This window comes from Panthera uncia, chromosome B4 (assembly GCF_023721935.1).
Source record: "Panthera uncia isolate 11264 chromosome B4, Puncia_PCG_1.0, whole genome shotgun sequence".
Lineage (NCBI taxonomy): Eukaryota > Metazoa > Chordata > Mammalia > Carnivora > Felidae > Panthera > Panthera uncia.
In genome coordinates this window covers 59,311,010-59,327,804 of record NC_064809.1, presented here as the reverse complement: position 1 = coordinate 59,327,804, position 16,795 = coordinate 59,311,010, and the positions used below count along the sequence as shown (strand labels likewise).

The 16,795-nt window shown below is 40.3% G+C and overlaps 1 protein-coding gene and 1 long non-coding RNA gene across 2 annotated transcripts; one reads left to right on the top strand and one right to left on the bottom strand.

Annotated features, from left to right (window-relative positions):
* Positions 1 to 435: 435 nt before the first annotated feature.
* LOC125918910 (uncharacterized) lies at positions 436 to 15,717 on the bottom strand. The gene is made up of 4 exons (XR_007456609.1): positions 15,611 to 15,717; positions 15,356 to 15,464; positions 14,442 to 14,587; positions 436 to 816 (listed from the first exon to the last, which is right to left on the bottom strand). It is a non-coding gene; the product is annotated as an uncharacterized LOC125918910 (long non-coding RNA).
* Positions 5,810 to 12,943, top strand: MANSC4 (MANSC domain containing 4). Its single transcript, XM_049625208.1, has 3 exons — positions 5,810 to 6,555; positions 9,067 to 9,201; positions 12,086 to 12,943. Exons 1-3 carry the CDS (start codon positions 6,327 to 6,329, stop codon positions 12,724 to 12,726), a joined length of 1,005 nt encoding a protein of 334 aa, XP_049481165.1. The 5' UTR covers positions 5,810 to 6,326; the 3' UTR covers positions 12,727 to 12,943.
* Positions 15,718 to 16,795: the final 1,078 nt, after the last annotated feature.

The window sequence follows — 16,795 nt, the reverse complement described above, 5'->3', positions numbered from 1 at the left end:
CGCTCCCGCGCTCGCCCGGCCTATCTGGGTCGCGGCGGCGCCCCCCGAGGCAGCCCCTCCTCCTGGTCCCGGGGGCGGCGGCTCAGCCTCGCTCCCCCGAAGCGGCGGCCCTGCCCGTCTGCTCTCCCTCAGCGCCAAAAAAGGCCCGGCTGGCGCGCGCCGGGCGTCGGGAGGCGGCCGCAGTCCTCGCTCGGGTTCGCCGGACCGCGTCAGCCGCCGAGGGGATCCCAGCCCCCAGCCTGCAGCCTCCTCCCACGCCTCGCTTCTCACTTCCGCCCCGCAGGACCCCCGCCGCCCGCCGGACCTGCCGGTGGATCCGGGAGGGCTGGAGGGCTGCGGGCCCGGGCGCCGGGGCTGGGGCCGGGTCCCCGCAGCCTCCCCCGCACGCCGGGCGCAGCGGTGCGAGCCAGGCTCGGACCGGAGGCGAGATGAAGCCGGTCCGCTCTCTCTTCCGCGCTGCTTTACCAGCGGGAAGAGAGAGACAAGAAGGAGAAACAGGCGTGGAAGGAACGGGATGAAAGGAGTCTGGGGTCCCGGGCGTCAAAATGACATCACATCTGGGATCGCCCATCTAGCCCAATCCGGCATAGTGTCCCAGCGGGCTGAGGCCCATAGGCCGTTCCTGCACACGTAGGTGGCACCTAGAGCTGAGTCTTCGCAATGGTCATCGTGTAGGAGCCATCTTGCAGAAAGAAAGTCCAGGCAGATGGCAGCAGGTTCGGCAGAGCTCACTGGGGTGCACAGTGCAGCTGATGAAAAGGGTTGGCAAGCAGAGGAACTTGTATTTGCTGCTGGGGCCCGTTAATCCTCTTTATGCTATCAAAAGAAAGACAGGAGTGCAACTCAAAGGTAGAACACGTGACCTCTTTTAAAATATTTTCTAACCTTGCTTTTCCTATTTCAGTTTGGTTGGGTCGGCCATGACAGAATGCGATCCTTTGGGCAGAAGGTGTGGCCGCTTTTGGTGGCATTGGCCTTCAGAGGTGGTTTTTCTTGCCACCCTCCTACCGTCCCCGTACCCATGCTCCTCACTGTCTGAGGACTGCTTAAGGAAGGGCCACGTCCTCCTTAAGAGAGACCTCTTCTCTCACTTAACATTGCAAAGAAATGAATAGAAAGCTCACCCCAAATAATAAAGACCTCGAGTAACTCGTAAGATATGAATTAATCTTAGAAGGAGGTGAACAGGATACTGTTAGGTAAGCTTTGGGCAGATGGAGGGATAAGGATTGGGAGGGAGCAGAGGGTGTGGCATTCTTATCCCACAAAGAAACCCTTTTTGAAAATTTTCCCAGACCAAGATTCTACTACAATAGTCCTCAACTTGGGAAGAAGATGTGTTTGGGCTTTGTTTTTATTATTGCAAGCTTCATCTGTCTTCTTGAATAACAAGTTGTTAAATAACACCTTCTTCATAAGAACATTTCTGCTTTATGAGACATAAGATATCTCCTACACCTCTCATATTGTATATTAAGAAGGGGGAAGGGTTAAAAACCAGAAAAGAAAGTCATATTGGTAAGGCATGAAATCCTTTTGACACCTTTTGGTTACATTTTTGGTTCTTACTACGTAACTTAGCTGCCTGGGAGTGAGGTGTTTGTCCTCCATCATTCTCTTTATAATACACCATAAATAAGGAACTAAAAATTTAAAAACAGAAAAAAGTTCTAGTACATTATGGCTTCCCTGGGAAAAGTGAAGGAGACAAAGATGAGTCTATGACTTGCCTCATTCATCTCTCTCTCTCTTTAAACTGGGAAAACCTCTAGCTTTTCACCTTGTTTCACCTGGCCTTTGAATCATTACTGATAAAACTCCATTCTCAACCAACTTCTCACACTTCTGTTTTCAATGACGGTGCAGTCAGGACATTCATTCTAAGGCTCTTAGTGGATGAGTGACCATGAATTTAGCAACCTCTTTGGAAACATAAAGTGCCAACTCTGGTTTTAGGTCTTAAACTGGGGAATTTTGCTGGGAGGCACACCCTATATCAAAGAGGCTTGGACTCGGGATTTATTTGTGCCTCCATCCACGACAATGCCAGATTCATTGGGTCAGCCAAGAAGAACAGGCTCTTAGTCTCTTCTCTGTCCCTTTAGAATCTTTCACCAATGATGCTTTTGTTTCCAAACGTCATAGATATGCCTCCGACTGGTATTTTCTTGCCTTTTAAAAACAGACCAAAAAAATCACTATCAAAGAATGATGCGCATTAGAAAGGCAATTCACGCACAGTAATATTATCAGAGTAAGATCAGCTTAGACAGGGAATCTGGGGTGTGAGTCTGACAATACTGGGCACTGGACCTGTAAGCTTTTTTGGCCCTCATATGATAGTAACATCATTTAGAACTGGAAGTGTCTTAAAAGATCAAATAATTTTTATAACTCACACAGTAAGCTTCCTGTTCAGCTAGAAATACCAAGTCAAAGCAATGTAAATTCACTTACAAAAGTTTTAAATATTCTTTCTAAGCCTCATGAAAATATTGCTTATATATAACTGGTGGTGTAATTTTATAGATCTGTTATTGGCTGATCAATGAATAATAAAGACTGGCCTTTATGCTACAATGACTCATTTCAAACACTTTATAACATGATCTGGTCAAATCAAGGATGGTCAAACACAGCTGTTCCTTTATGACCTAGAATGAAAAAAAGATCTAAGTGGAAGATGTTTATCAGAGTGTTGCTTTTAATAATAAAAATTGGAAAACATAATGTGTAATAGTAATAGTAGCTAACATTTACTGAATGCTTATTATATGACAGACACTGTTGTCAGTACTTTTAACAGATTACAATACTATTTTTTATTCTATTATACAGCTGAGAAAGCTCAAGTGCAGAGTAAATTTCGGTACATAGGTAGAATGAAATATACCATAGAGCTGTTACAACTTTGGATGTACATGTAGAGCTTTCTTTAGAAACCCTGAAATACATAATTTTACAGTGGATTTTTTTTTTTAAGGGGGGGAAGGGGCAGACGGAGAGAGAGAATCCTAAGCAGGCTTCACACACAGCTCAGAGCCCAGCACGAGTCTTAGTCTTACAACTGTGAGATCATAACCTGAACGGAAACCAAGAGTCAGACACTTAACTGACTGAGCCAATCAGGCACCCCTACACTGGATTTTTTTAAAAACAGTTTCTGGAACAGTTTGAATCCATTTATGTAAAATTGTATTCATGTGTCTATTTTTTTTTTAAATTTTTTTAACGTTTATTTATTACTGAGAGACAGAGAGAGACAGAGCATGAGCATGGGAGGGGCAGAGAGAGGAGGAGACACAGAATCCGAAGGAGGCTTCAGGCGCTGAGCTGTTAGCACAGAGCCCGACGTGGGGCTTGAACTCACAAACCCAGCGAGATCATGACCTGAGCTGAAGTCAGCAGCCGCTCAAACGACTGAGCCACCCAGGCGCCCCTCATGTGTCTATTTTTTATAGATGTGTCTAGAAGAATGTTAACCAAAATGTTAAGATTGTAAGACCTTGAATAGTGCTTATTTCTTTTTGTACTTTTGTGCATGGTTTGGATTTTTAAAGTGAAATGTATATCAATTTAATGAAAAGTAAAATATTTTAAGAAAAATTGTGTTTTTTAACAAACAAAACTGAAATATTTTCCTTTCATTGAAGCATATGGGACAATGTAAATGAGTTTAAAGCAGCACAGGTCTTCAAAAATGTCTCTATTTAATTCAGATTGAGCATCTTTGTGTAGGCAAAACTTCCATTTTACATCAGTGTTCTCCAGACATCTTAGGAAATCACCTGGGACACTTATGAGACTTCTGGTTCTAGAGCACCTGAATCAGGCTCTTGGAAGAGATTAGTTTTTAACCGAAGAATCCAATTTTTGAGCCCCTCAAGAGCACCGAGTTGGAAATAAGTACAGCATATCACTGCATCGCAGTAGTGTGATGGTTCTGAGTATTTCATAAAATTTGTACAAAGGCTATATAGCAATATTTTATTCAGAGTTGCAGTTGCTTTCTGGTTTCTGCAATTTCATCTCACGTGGACAAGTTTTGAGACTAGACATTTCTGGGACATTATGGATTTCTCCCTCTGCCCCTGCAGGCCAGTTTCTAGCTCTCCATTTCAAAATACTTGGCTCCAAGAAGTTCTGGGCTTCCAGACTGAATGTTTATGCAATCACCAAAAAAATTATTTTAAAAATTCTAAAGCATGCTTCTATATTGGAACTTATAGATTCTTTCAAATACAACTTTGATCTTCACTTGAACATCATTGGACAGCAAAAGGATTAAACAATTGTGGATTGTTCTATTATCCCTGCAGGATACATGAGAACTTTAAGGAATTATATATCACACGAAAGAAGCATTTAATGTGACTGAAATCCATGGAGGTTAGAAGGTTAGAAAGCTGACTTTCTGGTTTATATCCCCAGGGCATCAACTAATTACAACAGCTATGGAATCTTGTGGGGAAATAGGGAGTGATCTTTTGCTCCTTTGCTGTCCTTTGCTTTGCCATTAAAAAATCTCTCTTCCCTCTCCCCTCGGAACAGATGGAACAGTCTGATCATCTGCATGTAAGCAATTGAAACTTGCTTTCTATGAGAAGTTCAATAGAATAAAGTATTTATCATTTTCAGTGTAGTTTATGTGGCTTATGAAAGATTAGGAGTTAATCCATGATATATAATGTTGGCTTGGGAGAAAGTGACACGTTTTGTTTTTAAAGTTATTCAGACTTATGAATATTTTCATCTTATTATTGATTCTTAAATTTTATGTTTCTAAAAATCAAAGGATATGTGAGCAGCTATAATTATGAAACAGGTGGAGAGATGGAATTCAAAGAATATTAACATTTTTTCTGTCAAGTAAGTGAATGAGTCATTGTGCAAAAGGTATGAAAGAAACCTAGACCACTGGATAGAAAAAGTTTCTTCTTCTTCTTCTTCTTCTTCTTCTTCTTCTTCTTCTTCTTGAAAAGAGCAGAACAGTACATTATGCCAAAAGCTGATTTTCACTTATACTTTGCATAAAAATGGATACACAAAAGCAAGAAGAGTTTTATGCTTTGAACTAATTTGTCATTTTGGACATCATCACAGTATATGGAACCCACAATCTTCACAAAAGTAAGAGGCCATTTTTGCTGCCTTTAGTATCTTTTTGAATGTTTTGGTCTTGCAATTGAAGTAATTTTATTAATATTTAGACCCGCGTTGGTCTCTGTGCTGACAGCTCAGAGCCTGGAGCCTGCTTCAGATTCTGTGTCTCCCTCTGTCTCTGCTCCTCCCCTGCTCATGCTCTGTCTCTCTCTCTCTCAAAAATAAACATGAAAGAAAGAAAGAAAGAAAGAAAGAAAGAAAGAAATTTAAAACCATTTCATCATTTCCCGAATACACATTTCTTGGTAACTACTTCTGCTTCAAAGGTACTAGGCCTTCATGTATATGCCTCACAAAAAAAGTCTCCTTTATAACATGCAAACACGAATATCAGAAAACAGATTAAACAGTCTCCATTTTGAACTTCTTCACAATTTCCACTGTAATGCTTTTCATTTATGCTTTCTAAAAGAAAGCTTGTGGCTGGACTTTTTTGGTGGGGGTGGGGGGTCGGGAGGAAGCCTAGCTCCAAGAAATGACCAGGATCCACATTCAGTGTTTTCAAAATCACTGTGAAATTAAAATTGGGTTTTTTTTCTTTTTCAGTTTCATTTACTTTCACGTTTTGTTTTGTGCACAAACCAGTGCACAAACTGGTTTTCTAGTGAACCTGAATACTAGAATGTAAATTCAAAGGGAAAAAAAATGACTAAAAAAAAATCTGCAGTCACAGGTTCCTTTAAAGCTATACAGAAGTGCCCTTACAAAAACATGTCTTGTTTCTGGTGAAATGGATCCTTCTTTATCTGACGTCAAGTGACTAAATTATTGTTTTCCTGAGAAAGACTCTTGGCTAGGATTTCCATTTGTCTTTATATGTACTTAGTGAGAGGTGTCTGTGACTATTCACTTTCACAAAACGAAGAAAAGCAGAGGAGAGAATCCACGTCTTCAAGAGGCTAAAGGACAGAGTATCGAAATGGCCTGGAAAATGTTCAAAATTAACGTCAGAAAGTCGAATGTTCACCTAGGGCTCAGCCGGGGAGAAACGAAAGAAAAATCAATATGCAGCCAAAGAATGGCTTCATTTTTCTAGAAGGTGACCCTCCAAGAGAGTCCCTCAGCAACAGCCCCCGAGTTCCAGAAACTGTCCAGAAGCCTGATGGTCAGCTTCAGCATCTGTGTGGGACTCAGGCTTCTTGCCCAGTCTTTATACCAGCAAAATGCCTGCGGCAGTGGTGGTAACCAGCGTGACACTGCTCCTGAGCGTGGTGCGGGCCTCTCACTCTCTCTGCTCACCCACCATTTTTTACAGAGACTGCTGGATCCGTCGCTTTCCGGGTCTTCTGATTGACCTGGAGGAGTCTCAGAAGCTGGGAGCTCAGTTCCTGAAGTATTACTCTGAAGGCACTGGCCAGAAATGCAGCAGGAGCTGCTGCCTTAGGAAGGATGGTAAGTATTAATGATACGCCTGTGCAAAAATCAGGAGAAAATTATAAAATGAAGACTAAGTGAGGGCCCCTAGGTAGAGGTTCCAGAGAAAAGATGAACAGGACTAGGGGAGATGAGGGAGAGACAGGGGATGGAAGAGTGCAGGAGAGACTCAGACTGTCTGGGTCAGTGCTGGCTCAGTTTACAAATCTGGTAATGACCCAGAATGCCATGGAAACTATAGGCAACAGAGAATCTTCTTTTCCTCACGAAAGGGCTAAATGAAAATATTTCTTGAGGGTTAACTAACAATATTTCTTAGCCCCAAATATGGCATATTTGATTTCAAAAATATTTATAATTTCCCTTTCAAAGTTCTTTCAGTGATATAGGTATTTCAAGATTTCGAAATGTGCTTGCTGTATTGACTAAATGTGGGCTGCACTGAATAGGAATTTAGATTGTGATCAATGTTTTGAAAGACATAGGCAGATATATGTCAAATAGCAAAAAGAAAGAAAAACGCATTTTCAAAATAATCTGATTTTTTTTTTCTTGGTCTGAAATCCAGAATCAGGGTTAAACATCATCCATGTAATACGATCAAGGTTTACAATTAGGAAAACATTTCATTATTACAGAATTTCAAGTTATAATTGTCTAAAGACTTCTTCCATTTGTTTTTCATTTTCCCAAGATTTTAAAGTTACTTGGAAAGAAACAGCAAAAGCAACACAACACTTGAAAATAATTCTCTTGGTTATTCCACAGTTTCTTTCCATGGTTTGACACCGACTTATTAATTGCCAATGCTTCCTATCCAAGTATGCATGTAAGATTTTTGGGATGCAGACTGAATCTACTAGAAGGGTATAAACTGACCACAGTGTGAGAAGCTGTCCCAGGCTAAGCCCTCAAAAGATAATCAGGCACAGAAGAGAACAATTAATTTATTAAAGGGAAATATTTCTGAGAAGGTTGCCATTTCAGATTTTCACCTTAGAGATGCTTCTGATCCCAAAAGACTTGAGGGAAGGTAGGCTAGGGGGGATACGTTTCAGCATTTCCCCATGGCATCAGTTTACCTGACTGTCCACCACAGGGAAACTTTGTCTTCTGGACTTCCAGGGATACCATAAGCATCCAGTAGAATTCCATGATTTTAGAGCCTCTGTAGCTTCCAAGTTGTGGTTTTCTTCCTCCAGAAGAAAGGGCACGAACACACGTCTCTCTTTTTCGCCGGGAGCCAGAACTTTAAAAAGCCACAGTCGGGCAATAGCTAACCTGCTCGGAGATGAAACTCTGAGGTGTACACGAAGAGGAATAGAAAACATCTTTCAAAATTATTCTCTACGGCATCAGCTACTTGCTCATCAGAAATTTAGATGTCTAAATTTAAATGTATTTTAGTCCTTCCCCTTGAACTTGACAGCACAGTCTTTGGGGGATGTATTTGTCATCTGTAATGGATTAGCAAGGTATTATTAATTGAATTCTGTCCTATTCTTTTTCCTTCTGAAAAACGAAAGAGTGCAGAAATGTGAGATGTCCTGGAAGCAATGGGGGAGATACAACTGCCCACAGTTAACCTTACACAGAAGCAGCAATTCCACCACAGCCTTAGGCATAGTCTGAGGTCTGATAATTGCATGCTACTCCTCTGTAATCTTCTTTTATTAAAAAAGTTGATACCATTGGCCAATGGATGTTTCCCAGCACATGGTTCCTACTCACTGCAGCAGGAGGGAAATCTGTGTTGCCCTCTCAGGAGAACAGACTGAAGACTGGCACTCCACAAATCCAACTTAAGGTTTTCCAGAAATAGTATGATACGTTGTAAGGAGCAAACTTACTTAGTAAAGGGAAGACAGCATGAGTCAGTGATGTACCCCTACTCAGTAGAATTCCAAATCCTAACATCCCTGATGGTCGACTCTCATCCTCTTTAAATGACACTGAATAGGCTTTTCATTGGATGTGATTTGCAACATGGGATTAGTGCTCCCCTTTAATCAAGGTCAGGGTCGTGTTCACCTGACCTGCTGTCTTTCCACCATCGGGCCTCTCCCAGTAATGCTGTTTTTGCCTTCCCACTACTCCCTCTTTTGTTACAACATTTGTCACTTTATTTTCTTATTTCTTTCTCTGGTGAACTCCAGTACCTTAGCATTCTGAGACGGCAACACATCTAGAAATCTGATATGTATAAATCCCCAGAGGTTTCTGTAGCCAACTGATCTTTTCATGAACATAAAATACTGGGATTGGGAAATGATTCTGGGTGACCCTATGTGGAATGGAATGTGTGAAAGATGAGAGAAAATTAGTGTATAGTTTTTTTAAAAAGGCATTTTCTGTATTCATACAGTTACTATAGTTCACAGTGTTCTATGAAATATCTGAACGTAGCCTTGCAATGTATTGCTTGCTGTTAATCCAATGTTCTTGAAAGAAATGTAAGTTACTCAGAGCTCATCAAGCTGGTAGAAACCAAGACCATCTGCAGACGCACTTGGCCTGTTTTCCTTTCAGTTTCCTGTAACGTGGCTGTCTTCTACCATGATCCTATTCACGACAATGTCAACTGCCTCCATATTCACTGCCCAACATTGGAGAGCTGTGTATTAGAGCCTGGAACCAGTGCCATTTTATACAACATAACAGAAGGTAATGATTTATGTATTTTTTTTTTGTATTTTGAAGAATATTGACAATATTATAGTAGAGACATATAACCTAAAAGCTACTGTTAATAACAATGTGTGAATCCCTGAATTGTTATATCCCAGGGATTTCTATCTGGAAAGGCTTTGGGCATCCAGGGAAGAAAACTAGAAGGATATTCCCTTTAGTTTGGCTTGTTCAGCAATGATGAGCTCATTCCAGATGATCACAAATCATACATGATTGAAGAAGAGCTTAAGCATTACATTTATTCCAGGGGCCCCTCGCAAGGGACAAAATGGGCATTTCAACTGCAGTGGCTAAGGATGATACTAGGAAATAAAGAAAATTCCTTAATGGCAATTTTGAGGTCCACTGACACCACATACAAGGATTCTACAGAAATGGATGTCAAGGACAGGGAAATGTACTTACTAACATATGTTAGCATACCAATGGTCCCAAGATAACCAGTATATTTTATTTTAGAAAAATACCCATTTAAGTGTCCCTTGCTCATGTATATAATCTCAGGGCACAAATTGGTGAAGATGAAAGGATCAATTTTTGTCATCAAAATACAAAGAAGATCAGTTTTGTCATCAATTTGTACTTTGTGAAAACCTAATGCTTCAGGCTGTGTGCAACATTGCAAAAGATTGCAGCCATATCTCTGCCCTCAAGTTCCTTACAATCTAGCTGATGTGACAAGTCTCACAATTAGTGTAAAAAGTGGAATTGCATTAAAAAACGTGTGATACTTCCCCAAGTACAAGCACCCAAAAGGAGACTAAAGAAAGCTAAATTCAGGGGCGCCTGGGTGGCTTGGTCGGTTGGGCGTCCGACTTCGGCTCAGGTCATGATCTCACAGTCTGTGAGTTCGAGCCCCGCGTCGGGTTCTGTGCTGACAGCTCAGAGCCTGGAGCCTGTTTCAGATTCTGTGTCTCCCTCTCTCTCTGCCCCTCCCCTGTTCATGCTCTGTCTCTCTCTGTCTCAAAAATAAATAAATGTTAAAAAAATTAAAAAAAAAAAAAAAGCAAGCTAAATTCAGGGGCAACTTCATGGAAGAGGCCAGGCAGAGGCAAGATAAGGAGTTCAGCATCCCACCATGGAGAAAACAGGTCTAGCTACAAAAGGGGCACATTTGGAGTTGCAATAAAAATATGGGTAAGATAGGGTAGGCCAGGTAATAAAAAAAGGGCTTTGGACAGAGTAGAGTTTTGGTTTGACTTTGACAGCAATAGTGAACCAGCAAAGGTATTTAGTGAGCAAGTGCCATCATGAAAGTGACGAGTCTGGCTGTCTTTAGTCTCAGAAAATTACATGTAGGATGCAAGTTAGAAAATCTAGTCAGGGAGGCATGAGATCTGGAGAAGGCGATCATAACTGCGACAAAGAGGAGGGATGATTACTAGAACATTGGGAGGGAACTGGATAGGGTGTAGTTACTTTTTGGATGAAGGAAAAGAAGAGAGGAGTCAAAAATTGCTCTGCAGTACAAACAGATTCCAGCATGGGTGATGAAGATTCATGATGCCATTGAATGAGACAAAGAACCAGACGAAACGACTTTGGCTCTGGGAATGTTCAGTGATGACATGAGATGTCTAGGTGGAACCCTTCAGTAGAGCACAGGAGAAATGAGACCAGAGACCAAGAAAGAGGAAGTAACTGGTGATGTGGATTTCAGTGCCACCGATGTAGTGGTGACAGTTGATGAAGACGTGTGTGTGTGTGTGTTGAGATGAAGAGAAAATTCAAGAGAAGACAAAGGACTGAAGATTGTGGAAAGTACACAACAAGTTAGGACCAAGAAAAGAACCAGCAAAAGAAAGAAAAAATGAGGGGCGGGCAGCCTGAGGTAAAGTACCAAGAGAGTCTGTGCTCCAGGGAGTCATGGGAGGAGAATTTTAAGGAACAGATGGCCAGCAGCATCGAGGATAAGAGCCTGCCAAAGCAATGAGACTGATCAGGAAATATAGAAAGTACTGATTACCTCAGAAGCATAATTCTGACAGAATAGTGAGGAAGGAACAAGACGACAGAAGGCAAAAACCAAAGAAAGGAAATGGATGTTAGTATGTCCAGAGGGAGAGAGACAGAAACTGACTGACAGCAGGGACAACTGGAAGGCTGTTGAGAGGGGCTCCCCACCCCCCCACCCCCCGCCCCACCCCGCTTTACACATGGAGCAACGTTTGTGCATATTTGAAGTCAGAGGGAAAAGAGCTCCTTTACAAGGAGAAAATACTGAAGACAAAGTCAGGACCCTCAGGAACTGAGAAGGGATGAGACTGAGGGCTTTGCTCATGAATTCTGACACAGTTACACTTCTTAGGCCCTATTTTTTAAAACTTTATTTGGAATTTTTTTATGGTTTATTTTATATTTGAGAGAGAGAGATTTGAGAGAGAGAGAGTGAGCGAGAGCAGGGGAGGGCCAGAGAGATGGAGACAGAATCCGAAGCAGGCTCCAGGCTCTGAGCTGTCAGCACAGAGCCCAATGCGGGGCTCGAACTCACGAGCACTGAGCCAAAGTCAGATGCTTAACAGACTGAGCCACCCAGGTGCCCCTTAAAATTTTATTTTAAAATGCTATATATCTCCGATGGCTACTGTTTTTTGCCATTCTTGTACTAACACTGTCTATTGTTACCCAAATGCCCAGGCAGACGCGAAGAATCCTCCATGAGCTAACCAAAGTTGCTCATAACAGAAAGTGTCCTAGAAAGTTAAGATAAATTCAGATGTGGCCAGTATGTTTCCGAGGCCTTCCAAAATATGCAAGAGTAGAACTTGAAGTTAAGCTCAGTTCACCAACTCAGTGGCAAATCCAAGACTTCTCTAAGTCTTCTTACTTATAATAAGACTTCTTATTTGTCTTTCAGGTATAGATCCAGATTTGCTGGTTTTTGAACAGTCACCTCCTGCATATCTAAATACCCGTTCTTCATCTAACACAGGGGACAGACTAAGGATTCTAAAAGCTGCAAATTTAGGTAAACAACAAAGCACCATGATAAACCCAACGCTACTGTCAGTAGAGGCACCATCATCAAGCACACATCGAGATTTGGTTGTAAACACAAACAAGACCAGGTCTTCCAGGGAATTAACCACAGATTCTTGGGCAAGCTTTATTTCCCTGAATGACTCCATTACCACAGAGGTAAATATGGTGTCACACAGTACTGATTTCATCAACAATCCAGATAACAAGACCGTTTCTCCTTTCTTTATGCCAGTAGACACAAAACTTTTTCATAGGCCTATTCCATCCAGACTCAACAGTAGCAAACAATTACTGAACAAAACCAAGGGGTACAACAGCAGAAACCACACATCTGAGAATGAAGACGTGACACCTGATGGGGCATCTGTGACTCCAAATATGTGGCTGGCTCCAGTGGCCCTCTGTACCTCTGTCATCTTTCTTGGCTGTTGTATAATCATCCTGGCATCTGGATGCTGTAGAAAGCAGAGCCAGTCTAAACCAGGACAGAGAAACGTCAGGATCCAGGCAAATTAAAAAATAATAATAATAATAATAACACTCTGAAGGAGAACTCTTAATAGTAAAAGTTACAGGGAGATTGTAAGCTTTCAAGAGTATCATTTTTATTTTCTGTAAGACGAGGGCAGTTTGGTTAAAAAAAAAACAAAAAACAATTGCACAGGATGCCCACTCCTACCAATCTCTAAAAAAAGGCCAATGGTTGATAAACTTAACTGCTTTTTAAATTATTTCCATTTTTTGAAGTGTACCTTTTGCCAAAGTTCCAAAATTCTGACCCCTGCAGTTATTCAGCACTGCATGAGAGATATGGTTCTAAGTGCTATGCATGTATTCACTCATTGATTTCTTATAACTTTGTGAGTTAGGTATGCTTTTATTAACCATTATAGTATTATCGTCACATTTTACAGATGAGGAAAATGAGAAGAGAGGCTAACTATCCTGCCTAAAGTCACACACCTAGTAAGTAGTGAAGCCAGGACCTAAAAGACAATCTGATTCAAAAGTTCATGCTTGAAATCACTCTCAGACTAAAAGCCTCCATTTCCCCAAAGTGCATGGAAAAAAGATACAGAGAGGAGAATACCATATATGTCTACTGTCAGGGTCAAATTAGTGTCATCTATGTTAATAAAATCTTATAGTGGTTTGAACAGAAGAGCATTATTATTAGTTACTAGCCCATGTGCAAATGCTTCCTATTTTTATATAGGAAGGATTTACTGTTCAATTGATTAATTCTTTTTAATCCTAATTCATCTTCATTTTCTGAAGCTGACATGCCTTTAAATAACCTTGGTACTGGAATCTTTGAGTTTTGTGTTGATCTCTGTTGAATAAAGCACGGGAGTTTTAGTTTACATCCCTCACTTGTTTCTTATACATTGTTTCCCCAGGTACAAATATTAGCTGTAGATATTTCATCTCTGTCCAAATTTTACACCTGATTTACCTCCCTAAATCTTACACTTAGACTCCTAAGTGCAGACACCTTTAATCCAAGTCTCCACTGATTTTAAACTTTAGGTCCTTAATCTCATTCCTGAAATTCTTCTTAAATGTGAGGACAGATATTAAGATAGCCAATAAGCATGAAGAATAGATAAGAGGAAATCCTATTATAGGATTAATAAAATAGTAGTTCTCTCTTCTGTTAAAACAAATTGTCCAGTGGCTTAAGAGGTGATTCTGTTTCTTTTTCTTGTTGATACTGTGTGTGGTGGTGGTGTGTGTGTGTTTGGGGGGGGGGATGTCTATTTCTTTTTTAATGTAAAAAAAGAAATATACAAAATCTCTACCAGTGGCATATTAGCCACAAATAAAAGTCTGAAAAGAAAAAAAAAAAACTCTGAAAAAAGTCTGGAAAAAAATTCACCAATTTATCCTTACTCGCCAGTCATGAAATTAAATATCATAACTTTCATCAATTTCATTCCTAATTCATTAGGAAAAAGTCCCATACTATGTAGGGAGGATATAAAGATTTAAATTATCCTTAAATTATATTTAAATAAATAATTCAAGATGCAGTCTTTAAATCTTATTTGTACATACAATCTCGTAAAAGGTTAGTTTTTTAAAAAATATATACAAGTTGTTTAAAGGTTTCCTGAAAAACTAGGGCTGCTAGAAAAAGTTTTTTCTTCCTAGAGATTTCTCAGAATTGGCTCATTCTCCAAAATTGATAGTTTTATAGAAATGACCATCATTTGAGAAAACATATTTACCTTTGTAAGAAAACAAACTCACACTCCTCTTCTTCAGCCACTACCTTTGACCATGAGATAAACTGAGTAAATTTAGACCACAGATGTTACCAGCACCAGAGTCAGCCAGGAAGCAAAAACTGGCAGGCCTAGAAACCATGTCCTTCCTGGAAGCCAAAAGGACCAAAGAGAACATGTGAATAGAATTTAAACCTTTCTTAAGAAACAAAGATTCTCAAGGTCCAGTTAACCACCAAGGCCAAGATTGTTACACTCAATTGCAAAGTAACCATGATACTGAAATCTTTCCAACATTGTAACGAGCCAGACCTCTTTTAAAAAAGTCTGTAATTGTCTAGGATCATGAAATACTTACCAGTGTTAGGAGGAATGTATGCAAAGAAAGAACTAACACATGCTACAATTAAGAAAACAGATTTGTCCTATTTCTTAGTTGCCTATGTGTTTAAGCAACTTCTAAGTTATGTAACTTTTAAGAGTTTGAAGTCAGCCGTGACTATCAATGTAGCAAGGATAATATGTTCATGTTCTTCATTATAAGGATAAATATGTTCATGTTCATTGTATATATTGTATCAATTAAAGGAACAAAGATCTGATTAATGACAAACAGTGCTGTTTAATTATTGCTAATATTACAATGACAACAACTAGTTTCCTTTTGAGGCAGCTTTGTGTTAATGTTATAGCTCCAAGATTTCGCCATTAGGCGTCAAGGCTACATTACAGCTTGTGTTCAGGTCAGTTGCCTTTAGATAGCCAAGCTGCAAAGGCTTAGAAGGTACAGTGCTCTATAAGATACCAACTTCTCTACAAGATAAGTTTGGAGGGGGGAGGTCTGTCTTAAAACCACACTCAGGTTTGATAATTCAATAGAATAATTCACAGAACTCAAGGAGAGTTGTTATACTCACGGTTATGGTTACAGGGAAAGGATATGGATTAAAATCAGCCAAGGGAAGCAACACATAGGATGAAGTCCTGGAGGGTTCCAAAGTCACAGCTTCTCTGTGTCCTCTCCCTCTAGAGGCAAGATGGCATTACTTTCCCTGTACCAGTGTGTGACACTATGCCTAGAGAGAGTATTGCCAGCCAGGGAAACCTGCGTAAGGTTCAGTGTTCAAATATTTTATAGAGGCGCTATTATTACCGTGGGCATGACTGATTACCTGGGTGGTTGATCTCAGCTGCCAAGTGGCCTGATCCCAGGTGACTCAATGCCCCTCGCTCTAAATCGTGTGGTTTCTCTGGCATGGCTAAGACTGTCAGGTGTGGTCAGCCCCACCCTGAAATCCATTGTGACTAGCTCTCACCCAAAATAGAGATACTCCTATGAGGTATGACCTAGATTACCTTTCAGAAGCTGTAGGCAAAGGCCAGACCGCTTAGGGCCAGGTCAAATTCTTTATTACACGTCATTACTTCCTCTCCTTTCATCTGCACCATATTATTACTACAGCACAGATGACCCTCATCTACCACCTTGTTACATGTTCCCAAATGATCATTTCTCCTCCACCTGTTTTCAAAATGTTTCCTTCTTCAATCCTGTTTCTGCATCTGAATTTTCCTAAGCTCTATGAATCTCTAAGAAAGAGAACATTTCAATACATTTAATGTATGCTTTAAACATGATCTAAAAGTTGTGTTATCTACCTTGCTTTTCATTTACTATTTCCATACAGTGGATTAGAACATCTCTCTCCTTTTTGCCCTCAACGTCACATTGTTGTCCTTAATAACCTACAGATTCTTGGCCTTCATAAGAAATCATACCTTCATTTCACAGAAATCTTTTGGGTAATTGTTTTGAAATTCTTTTTGGCTTTATTCTGTTAGGCAAAGTAAGTCTTAGACAAATATCAAACCGAGTAATTCCTTTACTTTAACTTGATCACTTACTGACAACTTTGGAAGTGGTAAGAAATAATAGATATACTTAAGAATACTGAATTGACAGCCAAATTGAAAGGAATGTTTCTTAGAGCAGTTCTTATTTTGTCATTTACTCCAATTAATTTCAAGGTCCTTACACATCATCTCTTTTCTGAGCTGTAGAAGTTCTTATTGGGGAATCTACAGAGAGGTGGATACCAGTTAATCTCCATTTCTACTTTTCTGCAAGCTAGGGTGTGGAGAAATGAGCCCCAGAAAATAGAAAATTGGATGCTAAGCAGAGACAAATTAACATAAAGTGAGCCCAAAAGAGAGGAATGGAGCAAAATTTTTAGGCTAGAAAACATTTTGAAGGACCTTTCTAATCAGAATTGGCATCTGTGAAAAATGCATTGTGTAGACAGCAGTTACGTGTAAAAAAAAAAAAAAAAAAAAAGCACTGCACTATATTCAAGGGA

What these genes read in the sequence shown, in the direction of transcription:
- MANSC4 (XM_049625208.1), top strand. Translation starts at nt 6,327, where the DNA reads ATGCCTGCGGCAGTGGTGGTAACCAGCGTGACACTGCTCCTGAGCGTG. An exon ending in CTGCTGCCTTAGGAAGGATG is followed by an intron (nt 6,556 to 9,066) that starts GTAAGTATTAAT and finishes TTTTCCTTTCAG; the next exon opens with TTTCCTGTAACGTGGCTGTC. An exon ending in TTTATACAACATAACAGAAG is followed by an intron (nt 9,202 to 12,085) that starts GTAATGATTTAT and finishes TTTGTCTTTCAG; the next exon opens with GTATAGATCCAGATTTGCTG.